The 23,278-nt window shown below is 46.0% G+C and overlaps 1 protein-coding gene across 3 annotated transcripts in view; it reads right to left on the bottom strand.

The window, feature by feature from the left end:
- The window catches only part of fbxo3 (F-box protein 3), a 61,463-nt gene that overhangs the window by 13,927 nt on the left and 24,258 nt on the right, over positions 1-23,278 (bottom strand). For 2 of the 3 annotated variants that reach the window (XM_060911677.1, XM_060911678.1), the window contains exon 8: positions 5,672-5,794. The exons of the other annotated variant lie outside the window; for it this stretch is intronic. In XM_060911677.1, coding sequence (XP_060767660.1) covers positions 5,672-5,794 — 123 coding nt within the window. The remainder of the gene's footprint in view (positions 1-5,671; positions 5,795-23,278) is intronic. 3 annotated transcript variants of the gene reach the window in all.

The following is a 23,278-nucleotide window of genomic DNA, read 5'->3' as shown; positions in this document are numbered from 1 at the left end:
GAACACTGGTCTGATATGTGCTGCAATGCACAGGTCAATTTATTTTCTTTTTTTTTTTTAAATGCACTGCTTAATCAAGACTAGGAAGTATAAAATGTACAGTCACATTTCAAAGTGACAAGGGTCAGCAATGGCATCCTGTGTTCACAATAATTGCAGCAGCAGTAGATAAAATACACTCATCATCCAATTTAATAGGAACACCTGTCATTTTATGCAATGAGCTAATCATGTGGCACAATGCATAAAATCATGCAGAGACAGGTCAAGAACTTCAGATAATGTTCACATCAAACATCAGAATTAAGAAAAATTATGATCTCTGACTTTAACCATGGCATGGATGTTGGTATCAGATGGGTCGGTCTGAGTATTTCAGAAACTGCCGATCTCCTGGGAGTTTCATACACAACAGTCTCTGGGGGGGGGGGAAGACCCACACATCCTGTGAGCAGAGGGTCTGTAGGTTGAAACACCTTGCTGATTACAGAGCTCAGAGAAGAAAGACCAAATTTATCTAAGCTCACACAAAGTCTATAGTAACTCAAATAAGCACTCTACAGCGGTGGTGAGTAGAAAAGCATCTCAGAATGAAAAAAAAAACATTAAACCTTGAGGTGGGTGAGCTACAACAGCAGAAGACCACCTCAGGTTCCACTCCTGTCAGCCAAGGACAAGAATCTGAGGCCATCGTGATCACAGACAAAACGAAACTGGTCAACTAAAGACTGGAAAAAGACCAGTGATTTTATTTCTATCTAATCTTCAAGTGTCCAGTTTCGATGAGCCTGTTCCCATGATCATCTCAGATTCCTGTTCTTGGCTTACATAAGTGGAAACCAATTTGGTCTTCTGCTGTTGTAGCCAATCCACTTCATGGTTAGCTGTTTTGTGCATTCATCAGACATTCTTTTTGGCATAACTCCACTGATTTCAAAAGGTACGCTTTGTTCAAGAATGTGCATAAACAGACATTATGAAAATAAGTCCAGGACAAAGTTCTGGAATGTATCAATCAGGGTTTGGATATATAAAATATCCCAAACTTTAAACTTTCCATTAAACATATTAATAATGGAAAGAATATGGCACACATCTGTGACTTTGCATAGAAGTCAAAAGTCAGTGACAAGAGGCCAGTCTGCAAGAAATGCAAGACCTTCGAACAGAACAAGACCTTAATCACGTGTGTGTGTGTGTGTGTGTGTGTGTGTGTAGCCTCTATTTCTTTTCACTGACCACAAGCTATAAATTCACAGTCCTGTTTTTCAGAAGTAGGGGAAATAAAGAATGCTTGGAGAAGTTTTAGGTTTTGAAACTTCCCAAAACTTGCCATGTAAACTTGGAGACATTGCACCATTCAGCAGATATGTTTTTTTTTGGCATGACTCCACTGATTTCAAAAGGTATGACTCACAACAAGTCACAAAAGAGTTACTGAAGTCTGGTGTCACTTGGCATGAAACCAGTCAGGTAAAGCTGTTAGACCTCGATATTAATTAGATGACATCCTAGCTGTTACACTATGTCTTGCTGATGCAACTGCAACAGATTTAAACTGATGTTTACAGCAGGCAGACAGAATCACTTTTATTGCCGGGTATGTGAACACACATGAGGAATTTGACTCCGGTTTCACTTAGCTCTCTTAGTACAAACAGATTAAAAAAAAGCGTAGACAAAAAACAAAACAAAAAGCTATGTACATGTAGAAGGGTAAATATATGTATAGACAAGGATTTTTTTTTATCTTTTGGTGCAAAATGGTGCATAGTGCAAGGATGACTTAGTAAATATAAATATACAGTGTGCACAGAATGACGGTATGAGTGTGCAGATATTTCACAGTTGATGTTACTGATATTTGAGTCCGGTTTTAGCTGTTCATCACAGAAACAGCCTAAGGGAAAAAACTGTTCTTGTGTCTGGTTGTTTTTGCGTACAGTGATCTGTAGCGTCTCCCAGAAGGGAGAAGTTTAAACAATTTGTGACCAGGGTGTGATGGGTCTGCAGAGATGTTACCTGCCTGTTTCCTGACTCTGGACAGGTACAGGTCTTGGATGGAGGGCAGGCTGACACCAATAATTTTCTCTGCAGACCTTATTGTCCGTTGCAGTCTGTTCTTGTCCTGCTTGATGACCGATCCAAACCAAACAGTGATGAAAGAGCAGAGAACAGACTGAATGATGGCAGAGTAGAATTGTGTCAGCAGCTCCTTAGACAGGTTGAGCTTCCTGAGCTGGCGCAGAAAGTACAACCTCTGCTGGGCCTTTTTGATGATGGTGACTGTGTTGGTCTCCCACTTCAGGTCCCGGGAGATTGTGGAGCCCAGAAACCTGAAGGTTTCAACAGCAGTCACAGTGTTGGTGATGGTGATGGGCGGCAGGGTGGGGGGGCTACTCCTAAAGTCCACTGTCATCTTCACAGTTTTGAGCGTGTTCAGCTCCAGATTGTTCTGACCGCACCAACAGACCAGCCGTTCAACCTCCCGTCTGTATGCAGACTCGTCACCGTCTCGGATGAGGCCGATGACCGATGTGTCGTCTGCAAATTTCAGGAGTTTAACAGACGGGTCTCTTGAGGTGCAGTCGTTGGTGTAAAGGGAGAATAGCAGTGGGGAGAGTACACACCCCTGGGGGGGGGGGGGGGGGGGGGGCACCAGTGCTGATAGTCCGGGTGCTGGATGTGATGCTCCCCAGCCTCACCTGCTGCTTCCTGTCAGTCAGGAAGTTTATAATCCACTGACAGGTGGAGGAGGGCACAGTGAGCTGGGTGAGCTTGGTGTGGAGGATGTCTGGAACGATGGTGTTGAACACTGAACTGAAGTCCACAAACAGCATCTTGGCGTACGTCCCTGCAGAGTCAAGGTGTTGCAGGATGTAGTGCAGTCCCATATTGATTGCATCATCTGCTGACCCCGTTTGCCCAGTAGGCAAACTGCAGGGGGTCCAGCAAGGGGTCTAGCAAGGGGTCTGTGATGTCCTTCAGGTGTGACAACACCAGTCTTTCGAAGGGCTTCATGACTACAGATGTGAGGGCTACAGGCCTGTAGTCATTCAGTCCTGTGATGGTGGTTTTCTTGGGAATCTGGATTATTGTGGAGCGTTTGAAGCATGAGGGGACTTCACACAGCTCCAGGGATCTATTGAAGATCTGGGTGAAGATGGGGGCCAGCTGATCAGCACAGACCTTCAGACAGGAGGGTGACACACCGTCTGGGCCGGGTGCCTTCCTGATCTTCTGTCTGCGAAAAAGCTGACAAACATCCTCTTCACAGATCTTGAGTGCTGGTGTGGGGTCAGAGGCGAGAGGAGGCAGAATAGCAGGGGGTGTAAATGGGTCTTTAATGTCTGAGTGGGGAAGAGGTGTGAATGTGTCAAATCTGCAGTAGAACACATTCAACTCATCAGCCAGTTGATGGTTCATTGCAGTGGTGGGGGATGGTCTCCTGTAGCTGGTGATATTCTTCAGGCCTATCCACACTGATGCCGAATCATTGGCTGAAAGGCTGTTTTTGATCCTTTCAGAGTAGCTCCTCTTAGCTAGCCTGGGCCCGCCCATCCTAAGCGTGACGCAACACGAGGGCCTGTTGCGAGCTTAGTCTGGCCAGGCAAGCTATCTATAGCCCTTCCAAGCTCCTGAAAAATCGGGAGCCAATCAACTTTGAGCATCTCCAACGGCCCTGGGTAGAGGCGTGTTCAAGGCAGTGACGTAGTAGAACTGCGACCGGAAGCCATAGATTGTTTACAGAATCTATGCCGGAAGCGCTTCATTCACTAGAAAAATTACGAACATGGAGCAAGTTCTCATTGAAAACGGAGCAAAGAGCAGCCCTGGAGGTATTTATTGAAAGGAAGGACGTTTTCGCCTTGCTCCCGACCAGCTTCGGTAAGAGTTTAATCTACCAGTTAGCCCCGTTGCATCACATACGTCAGAGGAAAGAGTGATGCGATTGGTTTAAGCTTCGTCACAGCCTTTTCTGGCTTCAACCAGTAGCAAACTGAGGCATTTCAGGGAGGCGGGTCAACCACGCACTTTGGGAAACGGTTGGGCTTAATATCTTTACCAGACCAAATGCTCGCAGAGCTTTGAAGTCGTGTTAGCCAGACTACCTCTTAGCTTCTTTCACCTCTTTCGTCAGTGTGTTTCTGGCCTGTTTGTACAGGACTCTGTCCCCACTTCTGTAGGCCTCCTCCTTGGCTTGGCGAAGCTGCCTGAGTTTTGCAGTGAACCAGGGTTGTTTGTTGTTGTATGTGCGGAAGGTCTTGGTGGGCACACACATATCCTCACAAAAACTGATGTAAGATGTCACAGTATCGGTCAGTTCATGCAGGTCTGAAGCTGCAGCCTCAAAAACACTCCAATCAGTGCAGTCAAAGCAGGCTTGTAGTTCCACTTTGGCCTCATCGGACCATCTCCTCACCGTCTTGACTACAGGCTTAGCAGATTTCAGCTTCTGCCTGTAGGTTGGGATAAGATGAACAATGCAGTGATCAGATAGTCCCAAGGCTGCATGGGGGACAGAGTGGTGCGAGTCCTTTAAAACTGTGTAACAATGGTCCAGAGTGTTAGTGTCCCTGGTGGGACACTTAATGTGCTGTTTATATTTTGGCAGTTCGTAGCTGAGGTTTACTCTGTTAAAGTCCCCCAAAACAATGAGCAAAGAGTCCGGGTGTTTTTTCTCCACATTGTTTATCTGGTCAGCCAGGTGTTGCAATGCCTCAGAAACACAAGCCTGAGGAGGGACGTAAACTCCAACCAGAATAAATGAGGAAAACTCTCGCGGAGCATAAAACGGTTTGCAATTTATGAATAATGTCTCCAGATGAGGACTGCATGATTTGTTTAGAACCGTGACATCAGTACACCAACCTTCGTTAATGTAAAAGCAGACTCTGCCTCCCCTCGTTTCCCCGTGAGCTCCATTTCGCGGTCCGCTTGGTGCAGGTGAAATCCAGGCAGGTGGAGAGAAGTGTTCGGGATGTGCTCACCAAGCCAGGTTTCGGTGAAGCACAAGGCAGCAGGTCTGTTAAAATCTGTGTTGATTGTATTGAGGAGCAGTAGTTCGTCCATCTTGTTGGCCAGAGAGCGGACATTAGCCAGGTGAATAGACGGGAGCGCAGTGTGAAACCCCCGCTGCCTCAGCTTGACGAGTGCGCCAGCTTGCTTCCCCCCCGGTGTCTCCGGCATCCTTGGCGGAGACCAGAGAGAGCTGCTGCTCCTCCAACAAGTAGCTCTGGAAAACTTTCCGGATTGATGAAAACCGATGAAAAAAAACTTTACTGGTGGTTATTCCAATGTTTATGAGTTCTTCTCTGGAGTATGTGACCAGAGAAGTAGTGCAAGAAAGACAACAAATACACAAAAACGTAGAAAGTACGAGAGCGCGAAGTACTGAGGCAACCGTCCGCGGCGCCATCATGTTACATATAACAAGGTTGTAGACACTTCATGAATTAACTATGTGACCCTGTCCTGAATAGGTAGCATTTTACATACTTCTATATAGCTTATTATCTAACAACCCCTCCCAAGTATTTCATGTGCTTCAGGAACTCTTTAAATCCGTTACAGCTTCTAAAGGTACAGCGTGTAAAATACAGATTCCTTTTTAATCTTAACAGAATATTCAGAAATTTAATTACCAGATGAGCAGTGTTCTGTGTTTTACCTGATTCTGTATGTGAAGAAGAAGTGTGGTGGGTGGACAGAGCTGAGCTCAGGTAGGAAAGATGTGGAGACTGAGACGGTTATGTTATCGGTGGTGGCCACACACTTCTTATCATGGACATACCTAAACAAGCACCCAACAAATAAAAATTATTAATTTTTTTAAAATACTCTGTAGTGCTAATATTGCTTTTACAACATGTTTATTCCTTATGCAGCAGTGTTCACCACTTCTAAAAATCAGAGTCGGTTTATTCAACATAAACTGAGCTACAAAGCAAATCCACATATTAATACATCTTGCTTATTGCAAAACTCGTTCTTCAAATTAAAATAGTGAGGAAAAACATCCAATTATGCAAATTTTGCCATAATGTTTGCATAACTGCTAAGTTTTATGAACAGTGCCTCCAGAATTATTGGCACTCTTCATAAAAATGAGCAAACAATTCCCTGTTTCCTTGGAGTATCAATAAAAGGATGCAAACATGTAAAATAATTTTGTCATATGTTACCATGGGGAAAAAACAGAATTCACACTGAAGGGGCAGTTGATTTTTGTCCTGCTTAAATCAGATCATGGATATCAACACACAAAACAAGTTATAAATGTATAATTATATATAAATATATAATTAAAGGAAAACTTGAGCCTGAAACAATGTTTATATTTGTGATGGACTGTGATTCTGGTGCCAGCTGTGGCAGCAGGGGTGTGGTCAAGCATCAGCTGTGCATTAAGAGGAGGTGGGTTGAACTGCCAGGTAACATGTGATGATTCTCACCTGTGTCTGATGATCACCAGCCTGCATCTCATGCACAGAGTGCGACTTTGAACTTTAATTTGAACGAGATGAAAGCTTTGAGACATTTAGCTAGAATTTTGCTTTCTGTTAAGTTACAAAAAGCTCCCTGAAAAGTACTGATGAAGAATAAAGGGAGCCCCAATGTTCAGTCAAAAATTGACCATCTCCTTCCTGCCAACACACACCAGGGTTCTACACCAACATACAGTCAAGCCAGAAAGTCTGCACACCCCTTTCACCTTCCCTATGTTTTATTACATTACAGACTTATTCTACAATAGATTGAGTTAATTTTTTGTCACAAAATTCTACACAAAATAGCCCATAATGACAAAGCGAAAGCAGGTTTTTAGACATTTGTGCTAATTTATTAAAAATCAAAATGTAAAATATCATATGTATACAAGTGTGCACAGGGTGGCACGGTGGTGTAGTGGTTAGCGCTGTCGCCTCACAGTAAGAAGGTCTGGGTTCGAGCCCAGTGGCCGGCGAGGGCCTTTCTGTGCGGAGTTTGCATGTTCTCCCTGTGTCTGCGTGGGTTTCCTCTGGGTGCTCCGGTTTCCCCCACAGTCCAAAGACATGCAGGTTAGGTTAACTGGTGACTCCAAATTGACCGTAGGTGTGAATGTGAGTGTGAATGGTTGTCTGTGTCTATGTGTCAGCCCTGTGATGACCTGGCGACTTGTCCAGGGTGTACCCCGCCTCTCGCCCGTAGTCAGCTGGGATAGGCTCCAGCTTGCCTGCGACCCTGTAGAACAGGATAAAGCGGCTAGAGATAATGAGATGAGATGAGACAAGTGTGCACACCTTTTGATATGACACCCAAAAGTGAGCTGAGGTGCATTTTGTTTCCACCAATACTGCTTGAGATGTTTCTACAACTTAATTGGGAGTCCACCTGTGGTAAATTCAATTGATTGGACATGATTGGGGATTGCCAACACCTGCCTACAGTATATAAGGTCCCACAGTTGACAGTGCATGTCAGAGCAAACTCCAAGCCATGGGGTCAAAGAAATTATCTGCAGACCTCAGAAACAGGATTGTGTCAAGGCATAAATCTGCAGAAGGGTACAGAAAAATTGCTGCAGCTTTACAGGTCCCAAAGAGCACAGTGGCCACCATCATTCGTAAATGGAAGAAGTTCGGAACCACCAAGAATCTTCCTACACCTGGCCGCCCGGCCAAACTGAGCGATCGGGGAAGACAGGCCTTGGCCAGGGAGATGAGCAGGAACTTGAGGGTCACTCTGACAGAGCTCTAATGTATCCTTGTGGAGATAGGAGACACTTTCAGAAGATCAACCATCCAGGCAGCACTCCACAAATCAGGCCTTTATGGTAGAGTGGCCAGACGGAAGCCGCTCCTTAGTAAAAGGCACAACAGCCCGCTTAGAGTTTGCCAAAAGGCACCTAGAGGACTCTCAAACCATGAGAAACAAAATTCTCTGATCTGATGAAACCAAAATTTAACTTTTTGGCCTGAATACCAAGCGTCATGTCTGGAGGAAACCAGGCACCGCTCATCACCTGGCTAATACCATCCCTACAGTGAAGCATGGCGGTGGCAGCATCATGATGTGGGAACGTTTTTCAAGCATCGGGAACAGGGTGACTAGTCCTGATAGAGGGAAAGATGAATGCAGCTAAGTACACCGAAATCCTTGAAGAAAACCTGCTCCAGAGTGCTCTGGACCTTAGACTGGGGCGAAGGTTTACCTTCCAACACGACAACGACCCGAAGCACACAGCCAAGAGAACAAAGGAGTGGCTTTGGAGAAAGTCTGTGAATGTCCTTGAGTGGCCCAGGAAGGAGCTGAAAATGGCTGTGTACTGATGCTCCCCATCCAACCTGACGGAGCTTGCAAGGACATGCAAAGAGCAAAAATGTCCAGAAACAAGTGTGCCAAGCTCATAGCTTCTGTCCCAAGATGCCTTGAAGCTGTAATTGCTGCCAAAGGTGCATCAACCAAGTATTAGGCTAAGGGTGTGTACAGATATGTAACCCCTAAATAATCTATTTTTGTCCGTAAAATAAAATTGCTTATTTTCTAAAAACCTGCTTTCACTTAGTCATTATGGGCTATTTTGTGTAGAATTTTGTGACAAAAAAGGAACTCAATCCATTGTAGAATAAGTCTGTAATGTAATAAAAAGTGGAGAAGGTGAAAGGGGTGTGCAGACTTTCCGGCTTGACTGTATGCAGTGGAGACAGCAAATATTTAACTCAAAGTTATAGAAAGCAATGCCACTATATGACAGTTGTACTGAGTTACAGCAGAGACTCGGCTCAGCTAGTTAGTCATCTATGAGATGATGAGCATGATGGCATTGATGGAGGTATGAGTATGAAAGTTTAAGCACTGGAAAGTGACCTGTTTGAGCAGACTGAACAGCTGAAATGAGAGCGCTGTACAGACTACTGCCTTTGTCATACCAAAGACCAAGGTGGCACCTGGGTTATTTGACCAATATTTGACTCTTCTTTTGTCAATTCAAAACAAATGAGTCAGCCAGTGTTGTAGTCCAGTCACTAAACCTTGAGTCCGAGTCCCCAGTGTTCAAGTCTGAGTCAAATCCAAGTCATTAAAAAGAAATGAGTCGAGTCCAAGAACAAGACTCCAACCGCACCATTTAATGGTGGCTGTTTTAGCGCCATTAAGATTAGTTTGTCACTGAACATGACGTATGAACAGGTGAATGTGCATTCTCTTTGTCAGGGAGTGTGAAGTATTCTGTCAGAGATGGTTGGGAGATGGATGTAAGTGCAGAAGGTGTGTTTATTAATACAAGTGAAGACAGGTAAACAATCCAGAATGGCAGGCAAAATCGTAAAACGGTGAAACAGGCAGTAGGTTGAGCGAGGCACAAACAGGCTATCGTAGACTAGGCAGAATCAAAGATGAGAAACAGGAAATCAGGGATCAGGAAACCAAACAAGGCAATAAGGCTCGGTAATGTGTCAGCAACGCAACTCAATACTTCACAAAGTGTGTTTTCACAGTTTTTATATAGGCGCACTCATTGTGCCTTAATCCTGTGCAAGGTGCGAGTCGTTTATGGTGCGTGCGCGAGAGCCTGCTTGGAGTGCACTGTCCAGAGCACGCCCGAGAGTCTATCTGATGCATGTGCCAGGGCACACAGGTGTGATGCTCTTGCACAAAGTTAGTACAAAATGAATGTAGATATAAATATCTTATGCTAAATTATTATGGCATGTTATAAAAAAAATAAAGAAAAAATCAGTCTTTGTCTCCAATTTACGAGTCTGAATGCAGTTAATGCACAAGTCCGAATCCAAGTCATCAGTGCTCAAGTCAAAATTTAATTTTGAGTGAACTTTTTCAGTTTGAACATGTGTTCTTTGAGAACTAAATGAGCAGAGAAAGCCTTGCTTGCAACAGATGCAGAGACCATGCAGTCAAGAGGAAAAGAATGTGTGAGAGACAGAGTATGTGTGTGTATATGAGGTATCTGCCCATTTCTAGCCTGTGAGTTAATTCTTATGTACTTCTCCTGGGTTGAGGCTGAGGTCCTATCTGAATTGTCAGGACCAGAGATTAACCTGTGCTGACTCCAGGCTTGTAGTACTCGAGTCCAGGACTTGGACTCAAGTCCAACTCATGCCCTAATTTTAAGGACTCGTGACTTGACTTGGACTTGATGACATGTTAATTATAAACATTGGTGGAACGTAACCAAGTACGTTTACTCAATTATTGTACTTAAGGTCAAATTCACAACTGTACTTGAGTATTTCAATTTTATGCAAGTTTATACTTCTACTTCACTATATCACAGAGGCTGTACTTTTTACTCCACTTCATTTGTCTGACAGTTTTGGCTATGGTACGAGTTACTTTTCAGATTACAATCTTTCCTACTCTTTCTGTCCAGTAAAAATCAAGTATCTTCAAATGTGGTGATTTTGATGTTGGGGATAAACTGAAGGATTACATATTCTTTTATGGGATTTAATAAATTATCCAAATTCTTCAGCTAAATAAAGTAATAACCTTCTTGGAGTCACTGGAAAATACAATGTCACAAAGATAAAAATGAGCTGTTTTTCTGAGTTCATGAAAAGTTGACTTTTTAGATATACATGGTTCCCACAGGACAGCATGCTACAAGCATATTTGATGCTATAAACATTTATATGTATAGAGCGGCAGCTACAATTATCGACAGTCCATAATTATCAACACCTTTTCAGATTTACCAATAAAAAACAATTTTACAAAAGGTCAGTTTCAGTTAGAACAGTTATTATTGGTTAATTAATCAACAGGAAGATCCCCCCCCCCTTTTATCTTGTCGTCTGATGACACAGTTTGTTAACGGAGACGGAACTTTTTTTTTTAAAGCTTTTCAGCAATTTGAGGAAAACCCGGACGTTATCGTCGCAGGTAAGCATGGCGGAAAGATCATAGACGTTTTTATTTATTAAATTCACTGATATTTCATGATATCCTTGTCGAAACCTACTTTGTTTCGTCTTTCATTTGACAGTCGCCATTTTGTATCTAAACGCACATTTGAGAAGTTATGTGAGTGATCACTTTCACCAGTGTCCACCATTATCGACACCCTGTGGAATTAAGTGACATTTACAACTGTTATGTATCGATCTTTGTGTAACATTGTTGAAGTAGATGAAGTACTTCTTGTGTGTGTGTGTGTGTATGTGTGTATATATATATATATATATATATATATATATATAAATAAAAAATTAAAAAGGGGCTGTGATTTATAATTTTTTTTCTGATTCCTAACAGAATGGAATGCTTATAGGAGTATTAGACCAGAATTAAATTCCTAGCATATAAAAAATTACATGCTTGAAATACTCAGATTTTTCTGTTCCATTCAGAATTTTTTTTTGCAGTTTGTTGTAAATATCGATCACATATTACAATATCAGTAGACATTTTATATTTTGGTTTGAGGAATGACATGTGACCTTTGACCTGGATTCTCATGTGGTTACAATGTCAATTGCTTGTTGACATTTATTGGTAAACTACAAAATGAGAAATTAATACAAATAACAATGAATGATTAACAAAATGTAATCTACGAAAATACTTAGGAAGTGGGTAGAAAGTGGAATAAAAAGATTTGACGACACAGGTTAAAACATGATCAGTTCATTTGTTTACAAACATTAGAATTACTTCCTCATTTACATAAGCACCAACATCGATATAGTTATATGAAAGATATTTTGTACGAAATATCAGTCTATGTAAAACAAATTTTAAATACAAACTATGTTTTGTTAACTTAATACCACATACCAATTATTTGTTTATAAATAATCATTTGGATGTCGATAATTGTGGAATAGTGTCACGTGATCTGATACGCCAAGTAATCGGGAATCAACTCTTTTTTTTTTTTTTTTTTCCAGTGGAAGTTGAGTATTCATTCATGCACAATTTACGTATTGAAAGTCTTTTCTACTTTTGCAATGACCAAAAGATTAAGGTGTTGATCATTGTAGCTGCCGCTCTATATCTTATATAATTATTTGCTGTAGAACAAATTACCCAACTATATAAAAGTAATTAAAATGAATTCAACTGTCAACATCTACAGCAGTAAATATAGCAGTCTACATATTAATGCTGTAGTAAAATTAATCCAAAAATATCAGAGATGATGATGATTGGTATCGTTATTGGTCTGGTGTGACCACCAACCACATAAACTGCAAGGGACCCATTTATTTATAGCTGTAGTTATAGGTATTGTGGGACTGGGCCTTTAGGCACACCAGATCCATTACATTGTGAGGAATGCAATAGATTTGAAGTCAGATTAAATAAAGGAAATAAAAAAAAAAGCACAAATAAAGAAATAAAACCTGTATATGCAAGGAGCAAGGCACCTAACACACAACTGCTCTCCAGGCACTGTATTATGTGCTCAAGCACAGACTTAAGCACACAGTGAAATTTAACCTCTGCATTTAACCCATCTGAAGCACCGAAAACACACATGCGCACACAAGTGAACAGTGAGCGCACACACATACCCAAAGAAGCGAGCAGCTATGCTACAGTGCCCGGAGAGCAGTTGTGTGTTAGGTGCCTTGCTCCTTGCATATACAGTTTTTTTTTTCTTTATTTGTGCTATTTTTTATTTCCTTTATTTAATCTGACTTGAAATCCATTGCATTCTTAAGAATGTAATGGATCTGGTGTGCCTAAAGGCCCAGTCCCACAATACCAATAACTACAACTAAATAAATGGGTCCCTTGCAGTTTATGTGGTTGGTGGTCACACCAGACCGATAACAATAACTATAGCCCAGGCCTGGGTTTATCGGCATCAGTGAGATTGCTTCTGGAGCGATTTTTCCAAATCTGAACCTGATCCGACAAAACATCTGACCAATCAAGTAATCGTTTACAGTGGTGCTTGAAAGTTTGTGAACCCTGTAAAATTTTCTATTTCTACATAAATATGACCTAAAGCATTATCAGATTTTCACACAAGTCCTAAAAGTAGATAGAGAACCCAGTTAAACAAATGAGACAAAAATATTATATGTGATCATTTATTTATTGAGGAAAATGATCCAATATTACATATCTGTAAGTAGCAAAAGTATGTGAACCTCTAGGATTAGCAGTTAATTTGAAGGTGAAATTAGAGTCAGGTGTTTTCAGTCAATGGGATGACAATCAGGTGTGAGTGGGCACCCTGTTTTATTTAAAGAACAGGGATCTATCAAAGTCTGATCTTCACAATACATGTTTGTGGAAGTGTATCATGGCACGAACAAAGGAGATTTCTGAGGACCTCAGAAAAAGTGTTGTTGATGGTCATCAGGCTGGAAAAGGTTACAAAACGAGGGGTATGTATATAACCGTGGTTCTATGAGTTTCGGATGACCGCCAGAGGCGGTGCTTTCAGCACATGGATATCCATCACACGAACGTGCAGGTCGAGTAATAGAAAGTCACGTGTGACCTGGGTGACGTCACCCCGTGACCCCGGCACAAAAGACCGGTGAACCCAGGAAGTGATCTCTTGGCAAATCTTCTCGTGTACACTCCGAGTGACTGCCAAGCTCTGGCGGTCATCCGAAACTCATAGAACCGCGGTTATATACATAACCCTCATTCTATTTCGTTTCTCCTGACCGCCAGAGGTGGTGCTTTCAGCACATGGATGACTAATACCAACCAGGTCATGAGGAGTGCCTACCCGTACTCAGTGCTGCTGCGATGGGCCTGGAATGACGGCCGTCGCCACAGGATTATGTGGGACGACATTAAGACGGTAAAACCTGGTGAAGGTGCAGCTGGAAGCCCAGGAGGCTGCGCTGCATATGTCTGAAAGGGGCACGCCCTTCAGTGATGCCCATGAGGCCGCCACGCCCCGTGCAGAGTGCGCCCCGCCAGACAGAGGAATTGGGGAGCCACTGTGCCTGTAGGCATGTAATATGGCCTCGACTATCCACTTGGATAGCCTCTGTTTAGAGAGCGCCAGATCCCTCTTCGGCCCTGTGTGGCACAGAAACAGGGCGTCACTCCTACGGAAGCCCTCCGTATGGGACACGTACACCCTGAGGGCGCGAACTGGGCACAAAAGTTCCGACCTCTCACCATGGCCCGCCTCGAACGCCGCAAGGCTAAGGGGCTGGTTGACGAAGGTAGCAGAGAGGGTCTTCGGGAGGAAAGAGGGGTTAGGCCACAGAGTGACCCCACTGTCGCCGGAGTGCCACTGCAGGCACTCCCCACTGACTGACAGCGCGTGTAATTCCCCGACGCGCCTTGTCGATGTAATGGCCAGAAGAAAAGCAGTCTTCAGGGAGAGCCATGAAATGTCTGCCGTGAGCAGGGGCTCAAACGGTGCATCGCAGAGAGCCTGCAGCACCAAGTGAAGATCCCATGTGGGTACCCGGCCCCGTCGGGAGGGTCTCAACTGGAGAGCACCCTTCAAGAAACGTGCCACCAAGGGGTGGGACCCCACGGTCCTTCCCCCAACTCTGGCATGCTGAGCAGAGATGGCAGCTGCATAGACCTTGATGGTGGAAGGAGTAAGACCCTTGTCAAACAGAGACTGGAGGAACAGTAGAATGGTTGGCAGGGGGCAGCATGTAGGCTCCTCCCCCCGAGTCAAGCACCAGTTGGAGAAAAGCCTCCATCTGTTGGCGTAGAGGGCATTGTGGAGGGTGCCCGAGGGCTTGCAATGGTGTTGACCACTGCCGGCTCACAAAGACCTAGCAGAGGGTCCGGCCCTTCAGCGGCCACACCCAGAGCTGCAGACGGGCTGGATCCGGGTGCCAGATCTGCCCTCCCAGCTGTGATAGCAGGTCCGTCCTCACTGGCAGGCACCAGGGGTCGCCGTTCAGAAGTTGCAGCAACTTCGGAACCCACGCTCGGCCCGGCCACCGAGGGGTGACAAGCAGCAGCCCGTGGTGGTCCATCACAACCCTGTGTAGGGTTGGCATGATCAGCGGCAGAGGGGGGAAGGCATACAGCAGTTGCCTTGGCCAAGCATGCGCCAGCGCGTCCTGGCCCAGGGAGCTGGGGCCGTGGAGGCTGAACCACAGAGGGCAGTGTGTCGACTCCTGGCAGGCAAAGAGGTCCACCTCTGCCCTGCCAAAACGTTCCCAGATGGCGAGAACCACCGCTGGGTTGAATCTCCATTCCCCGGGATCGGGGTCCTGGCGGGACAGCAGATCCGCTGCCCTGTTGGCAGTGCCTGGCAAGTACATGGCACGCAGGCTCAAGAAATGTCGATGGGCCCACTGCAGAAGTTGGCCGGCCACTTCCAAGCACTGGAGGGACTTGGTGCCTCCCTGGTGGTTGATGTAGTACACTACCGTAGCGTTGTCCGTCTGCACCAGAACGTGTCTGCCGGCCAGGCCTGGGAGGAAGTGCTGTAGGCCGAGGAACACAGCCCGTAGCTCCAGCACGTTGATGTGCTGCTGTCGCTGCCCTGGACTCCAGCAGCCTCTGACGGTCCGGCATTGCCAGACTGCACCCCAACCTCCCAGGGAAGCATCCATGGTGATGACCTCCCTCCGGGAGGGGATAGCCGCCAGCGGAACACCCCGCAGAAGGTAAGCCCTCCTCCTCCATGGACGGAGGAGCCTGAAAAAAAGTATCCGTCACCTTCATGAGCCTGTGCCCGTGCAGCGCCGGGTGGAGGTGGAGACCGTTGAGCCACCTCTGAAGCGGGCGCAAGTCCAGGAGTCCCAGCGGGACCAGAGAGGAGGCTGCCGTAAGCATGCCCAGCAGGCGCTGAAAGGTCTTCAGGGCGAGTGACCTGCCCCGTCCGAAGCGACCAAGCAGCAGGCGGATGTTGTGGATCCTGGTCTGGGAGGGGGTCACCATCAACGACCTCGAATCCAGGTGCATGCCCAAAAAAGTCGTCTCCTGGCTGGGCACCAGTGAGCTCTTCTTGTAATTCACCCTGAGCCCCAGCTCTGCGACATGTTTTTTTTTAATTTTATTTTAACATTTATTTGTTATAGAGGGACATTGTACATTAATTAACATTTTACAGAGAAAATGTAAATGCACCCAATTATAGTCAAAAGGCTAATTTCCATTGGTAGTCCCCCTGCCAGAAGGAGCATGGCAGTTACCTATCAATTAAAAGAATAAATTACCAAAGGAGCAAGCAAAAAAAAATAAAACAATTACAACAAACAGCACCCCCCCCCCCCCACACACACACACACATTCACACACCAGAGCTACACAACACACACACACGCAATAGAGGAGCCTGAGGTACTCACATACACACACACACACACACACACACACACACACATCTCCACAACACAACTATATGCACCAGAGGCTCACATGCATGTGAGAGCACAGTCGCGATGTCGGTGCGGGCCCGAGCTGCTGACCGTGAACAGACGAGCCAGTCGTCCAGGTAAGGCAGGACACGCAAAACCCTTGCCTGAAGTGGTGCCAATGCTGCTGCCACACACCTGGTGAACACACGGGGTGCCAGCGATATCCCAAAGGGCAGAACATTTAACTCGAAAGCCTGGCCCTCGAAGGCAAACCGCAGGAACTGCCTGTGGTGTGGCGCAATGGGAACATGGAAATAGGCGTCTTTCAGGTCGACGGTGGCAAACCAGTCGCCCGCCTGGATGTGGTGTAAGACATCCACTGTACGCAGCATGCGGAATCTCATGGTCTTCAAGTGGGAGTTGAGGGACCTCAGGTCGAGGATCGGGCGGATACCGCCGTCCTTCTTCGGAACCAGAAAATACCTGGAGTAGAACCCACCTTGCTGTCTCTGCCTGTCGATGGGAGAGATTGCTCCCTTCTCCAGGAGGGTGGCGATTTCCTGCCGGAGGACGAGGGACTTCCCCGGATGGCTCACGGTGGTGTGTTTGACCCCATGAAAACGCGGCAGTTGGTGGCAGAACTGGATGTGGTAACCCTCGGTGAGGGTCACCAGCACCCAGGGGTCTGGGGTCAACGCTCTCCAGCTTTGGAGCTGTTCGCTGGAAAAGCGGCCGACTGCCGGCACGCTGATGTCAGCGCGGCCCAGACCGCCCCCGTCGGTCACCATGGGGACGACGAGGAGTGGACTGGGTGTAGGGGGCGGCGCCGCGGGTCCGGGAGGTGGTGGGGCGACGAAAGTCATCAACCCGTCTGGTCTCCTGGCGGGTGCGTGGCTGAGACAGAGTCGGTGTGGGCCCCCTGAAGGACTGGGCAGCGTTGCCGTGGTGGTGGACCTGGCGGAGGCCAGCGAACTGCTGTCGCGCCTGGACGACCTGGGCACTCCGGTCCAGGGCTTGCTGAGCGGCCTCGCCAAACAGCTCCCCGGGGAAAACAGGGAGAGAGCGCAGCACACGGCGGTCGGGCTCGGCCAGAGGGGACTGCGCCAGCCATATCTGCCGGCGGGTGAGGGTGAGATACGACATCAGCTGGCCCAGTTCCCGCGACGAGTAAGCAAAGGCCTGGAGAGCCGCGTTGCACAGCTCCCGTGATGCCGCGCTCGTCCCCTCCAGCGTCTGGGTGAGGTAGGGGCGTCCTGCATTGCTGCCAGGGCCCTGCCGTCACTAGGGAGGTGGGAAAGGCATCTAGGGTCTGCCCAACACCTCTGTAACTCCTCGATGTATGGGGCCGAGGGCGGAACAGACAACGAGGAAGGCTGTGTGGAGCCTCTGAAGAAAGCACTCTGATGCTGGGCCACCGAGGGCGTGTCCAACCCCAGACGGGCCAATGCAGCCCTCAGTGTTGGCTGGATGGATGAGCGTCCGCCTTCCGATGCTGCCACGGTGCCATGGCTGGTGGCCTGGGAACCCGCCGGAGAGGTGGAGTCGTGACCGTCAGACCCACCACAGTCAAAGCTCTCCGATGCCTGGATCGACAGCTCATCCAGGCCGCGTGCATCAACGGCTGGTGACAGAAGCGGTGGTGATGGCGAACGGTCGGGCTGCCAGGCAGATGGGGTGGCTGCGGGAACACTGCTGCCCTGTGGCGGAGGCTGGAGATTCACCAGCAGGGCCTTCATCTCCTCCAGCTCGGCAGACATCACCCTTGGAAGCAGAGATGCGTGGGGGTGCCCCACGGCGCTTGCTGGGCCCCGCTGCTGCAGCCGGCACCATGTCCTGTCCCCCCGAGGCCTGGGGGATGTCAGACGGAGGATCCATCCGAGCCAGCCTGGCGGTCTGCGCAGCCACGCTCAGGCACATGCAGTCTGCGCAGGCCATGTCCGTCAGCCCCTGCCTCAGGTGATCAATACCCAGGCAAGAGGGCACTCGCGGTGGCCGTCCTCCGGCTCGAGGGGGGCCCGGCAGTTGGCGCAGCAAGAGAATAGGTCCATGACACCTGGCTGGCAGAAGGGAACTTAAAAAATAGGGCGAGAACACCCCAAGTAAGTATCCCAAAATAAACAATCAGGCGGCAACGAAAAACGACCGGGCGAACACACCCGTGGTCGGGAGAAGAAGAAAAAAATAAATGGTGCGAGGGCCTAAGCGGGAGCACCCGGATCTCATGAACTGCGAGCCTACTGCCGTGGGTTTAAAAGACAGCCGCAACTAAACAGTCACTCACTAGCGTGAGAAGACATCATACGCCGCTAAAACACACAAGACAGCCGGCCCGTGAGCAGGCCGGAGGCAAGGTTACACAAACAAGGCGGTCGATAATATTAACAAGATAGGCGCCGTGCGCCACAGAACTGATAACCAGCGGTGAGAAACACCGCTCTAATTTAAATGAATGAAAACCGCTTACCTGAACGAAAATAAGCCGGCCTCCAGCGGCGAGGACCCCGCCTCGGAGGGCTAGTCAGCTAACTCCACCGAGCGAGAGCACTCAGCTTAACGGAGTAACAAACAATACGAATACAACACACACAAGACAGCCGGCCCGTGAACAGGCCGGAGGCAAGGCTACACAAAACAAGGCGGTCGATAATATTAACAAAGATAGGCGCCGTGCGCCACAGAACTGATAACAAACAGCGGTGAGAAACACCGCTTTAATTTAAATGAATGAAAACCGCTTAACTGAACGAAAACAAGCCGGCCTCCAGCGGCGAGGACACCGCCCCGGAGGGCTAATCAGCTAACTCCACCGAGCGAGAGCACTCAGCTTAACGGAATAACAAATCAATACGAAAATAAGAGAAAAAGAATTGGTGGACTTAACGCAGTTTCTTGGAGGGTGCGTAAGCACAGCCCCAACCCTACGGGTAACGAAACTAACACGGCGCTTTGTCCAAATTCTAATCCAACTCGCAACCTGCAAACGCGAGAAGATGCAAGAGGTCACTTCCTGGGTTCACCGGTCTTTTGTGCCGGGGTCACGGGGTGACGTCACCCAGGTCACACGTGACTTTGTTGTTACTATTACTCGACCTGCACGTTCATGTGATGGATATCCATGTGCTGAAAGCACCGCCTCTGGCGGTCAGGAGAAACGAAATAGAACCATCTCTAAAAGAGTTTGGACTCCACCAATCCACAGTCTGACAGATTGTGTCCAAATGGAGGAAATTCAAGACCATTGTTACCTTCCCCAGGAGTGGTCAACCAACAAAGATCACTCTAAGAGCAAGGCGTGTAATAGTCGGCGAGGTCACAAAGGACCCCAGGATAACTTCTAAGCAACTGAAGGCCTCTCTCACATTGGCTAATGTTAATGTGCATGAGTCCACCATCAGGAGAACACTGAACAACAATGGTGTGCATGGCAGGGTTGGTGGTAGTATCATGGTTTGGGCCTGTTTTGCTGCATCTGGGCCAGGACGGCTTGCCATCATTGATGGAACAATGCATTCTGAATTATACCAGCGAATTCTAAAGGAAAATGTCAGGACATCTGTCCATGAACTGAATCTCAAGAGAAGGTGGGTCATGCAGCAAGACAACGACCCTAAGCACACAAGTCGTTCTACCAAAGAATGGTTAAAGAAGAATAAAGTTCATGTTTTGGAATGGCTAAGTCAAAGTCCTGACCTTAATTCAATCAAAATGTTGTGGAAGGACTTGAAGTGAGCAGTTCATGTGAGGAAACCCACGAACATCCCAGAGTTGAAGCTGTTCTGTACGGAGGAATGGACTAAAATTCCTCCAAGCCGGTGTGCAGAACTGATCAACAGTTACCGGAAACATTGAGTTGTAGTTATTGCTGCACAAGGGGGTTACACCAGATACTGAAAGCAAAGGTTCACATACTTTTGCCACCCACAGATATGTAATATTGGATCATTTTCCTCAATAAATAAATGACCACATATAATATTTTTGTCTCATTTGTTTAACTGGGTTCTCTTTATCTACTTTTAGGACTTGTGTGAAAATCTGATGTTTTAGGTCATATTTATGCAGAAATACAGCAAATTTTAAAGGGTTCACAAACTTTCAACCACCACTATACATTTGGTGATGTCTGGTTGGGAAAAATAGCACGTGCCATTTTTCCCAACCATCTTTGTACATCCTTGTTGCATCAATAGAGGAGAAGCTAATTATAGAAGTGTCAAAGAATCCCATGCTTCATAACAAAAAACACAAGCTGTACAAAGATACAGCCAAAAAGGAAGACATATGGAAGCTCATTGGCAGTAGAGTGGGTACAACTGGTAAAAGTGTGTGTGTGGGGGGTTGGGGGGGGGAAAGAGAGTGAGCGTGGCTGCGTGAGATTAAAATCGAGATCTAAAACTGAGATTTTAGAATGTGTAGCCATACACACTACACACAGCCACAAATATCTGTGGCTCATGTAAAAAAAGATTTTGCAGTGTGAGGTCTCATGTCTGATACACTTTCCTATGTCCCCACTACCAAATAATATTAGAATTTTTAAAATTCTCAATTAGACAAAACATAAAACTGGTCACCTTACTCACACCTGAGTCGGAGCACTGAGCGCCCACTTACCCATTCATAAAAGAATATCATGCTGTTACCACGTGAATAATCACTTTCGATTCGTTTCTCTTTCACGGTGGGAACGCCCACTGTAAACAGGATAAAATGGGTCAGTCACAGTTTCAGCTGTTTGTGTTAAAGGTTCATTTATTAGCATTCTCAAAGCAAAACACATAGGCATGTGTTTTATGTATGTACAGTGTATAGCTGTGTCTGTCATGCCATTGACTGTCTGAGTGGGTCTGTTACATGCAGGAGTGCCAGGAGTCTGAGATTAGCAGTCATCTATGTGCTGCAGGATTTCATGCACCCAGATTCTCCTTTTCTTCTTATTCTTTCAGCTTTGCCTTCCGTGCAAAATGAGCATCTTCCTCACAGTCACTGTCAGCCACTGTGTGCTGCTGAGTGCACTGGGTGTGCACACAAACAGCATACAACCACTACATTTTCCCGCGAAAACCAACAACCAATAGTCGGGATTATAGCTGTGATGTGACTGCTCCAGACTGGAACTAAATTCAGGCACAGGGACAGGTATAGTTATCGGTGTCGTGGGACCAGGACATAAAACAGCACTCAATATTCCCTACTATAGGCACCTAAAATAAAATTATTAAAATAATAAAATAATATAATTATTATTATTATTATTATTATTATTATTATTATTGACACTTGTGCACCATCCCCTTGTAGCTTTCGTTGCCTATTTCAAAAGAATTAGTATCAAGAACGCACGCCATTGCAGAGAATATTATAGTGTCAGTGTGGACACAAAAGGCGGCAGTGGCGCATATGATGTCACACATGCAGCACCGCTGACCTAGGTTGACCACTGCAACCTAATGGCAGACAAACTTTTAGTGATTTTTGGAACAAATTTCAGATGCAAAAAAATTCTTTTTTGAACCAATTTTCTATTTACCGGTGAACTTTACAATGTTTTTGAGCATATCACCCACAGAAAACCCAGGATTTTATGATGTCATTTTTGTAAGACTAGCACTTTAAATGCCAGGAGATGCATTTCGAGCTGTCAGAGCATGTTGTAAATGAAATATGTTTTAAAAGTAGCAACTTTCAAAACCACTTTATTAGTCAGTGAAAATGACATTGTCAGTTGCCGGTATATGTGTAAAACATAATTACAACTCATATATGGTAAATATTTATGAAAGTTGCATTGTCATATAATGCATTATCACATCACACTACAGTGTAGTACACTGACCACAAAACACCTTATATAAATTACTATTTTAGCAACTGCAATCTGAGCTCCTGCTCAAGACAATGTACATACAGTGTATATACCCAGGTAAACTGAGGTAATGCAAGTGGCCACTTAAGACAGAGCTTAATACCGGGATAACTATAAACAAAGACTGCAAGAATTACATGTGTATAATACAAAGTCAGTAACTGCAGTCTGAACTCCTGAGTCTAACAGACTGAAATAACTATATAATGATTGTGTGAGTTGCATGTGAACAAGTCTTCATTCCCAATATTCAGGGGATTTCAAGCAGATTTTCTTCAGAGCTGTTGCAAAAATCAACATCTCTCACAGACCTATCCGGCCGCTGTCATAAAAATCCAAGTGAGGTTCACCCCCCAAAACGGCACATGTACCATGTACATACACAGGGTATAGTAAGTACAGGGATAGCTTATTAATGAATACGAGCAGTAGCTGGACAGCCGACATGTGTACGCAGTAAGCCTGCTGCAGCATCTTATCATTTTGGCTTGTGAACATGTGTGTTAAATGATACCATAAACATAAAACGATGACGCACGCCCTTTAACATGTAGTCCACAGTGCAGTCTGGGAATACAGTATGTTATGTCGATGCATGACGTTCCCGTGCCCTGTTAAAATCCAAGAGGACTCGCCCAGCTCGCTTTTCATTGCATTCGTGTCACGAGTGACAAAACCTAAGCTCAGACCTACTATTAAATATAAATTTATACCATAAACTCTTCAGCTCAATCCCACATAAACCATTTATTTTGTTTATTTTTTTAAACCTTATTAATTAAAAAAACAGCTGGCATCTCTCGATATCTGCAATACAATCAAGTCACAATTCCAAGTAGCCATGTACTAAAACCTTTTTTTTTTTGGATGGGGGGAGTGGGGCCCCCCCCTTAAATCCACACCAGAACCTAACTGCATATCTTTGAACTGTGGGGGAAACCAGAGCACCCAGAGGAAACCCACGCAGACATGGGGAGAACATGCAAACTCCACACAGAAAAGGCCACCATCGGCCACTGGGCTCGAACCCAGAACCTCCTTGCTGCGAGTCAACAGCGCTACCCACTACACCACCATGCCACCCAGAGTTATGTGAAAGGGGAGTGCATGAACGCAGTCCCCCACTATCAGAAATACAATTGTAAAACACTGACAGGGA

This window comes from Neoarius graeffei, chromosome 27, assembly GCF_027579695.1.
Source record: "Neoarius graeffei isolate fNeoGra1 chromosome 27, fNeoGra1.pri, whole genome shotgun sequence".
Classification (NCBI taxonomy): Eukaryota; Metazoa; Chordata; class Actinopteri; order Siluriformes; family Ariidae; genus Neoarius; species Neoarius graeffei.
The sequence above is the reverse complement of the archived record's forward strand: the minus strand, read 5'-3'. Positions and strand labels throughout refer to the sequence as shown.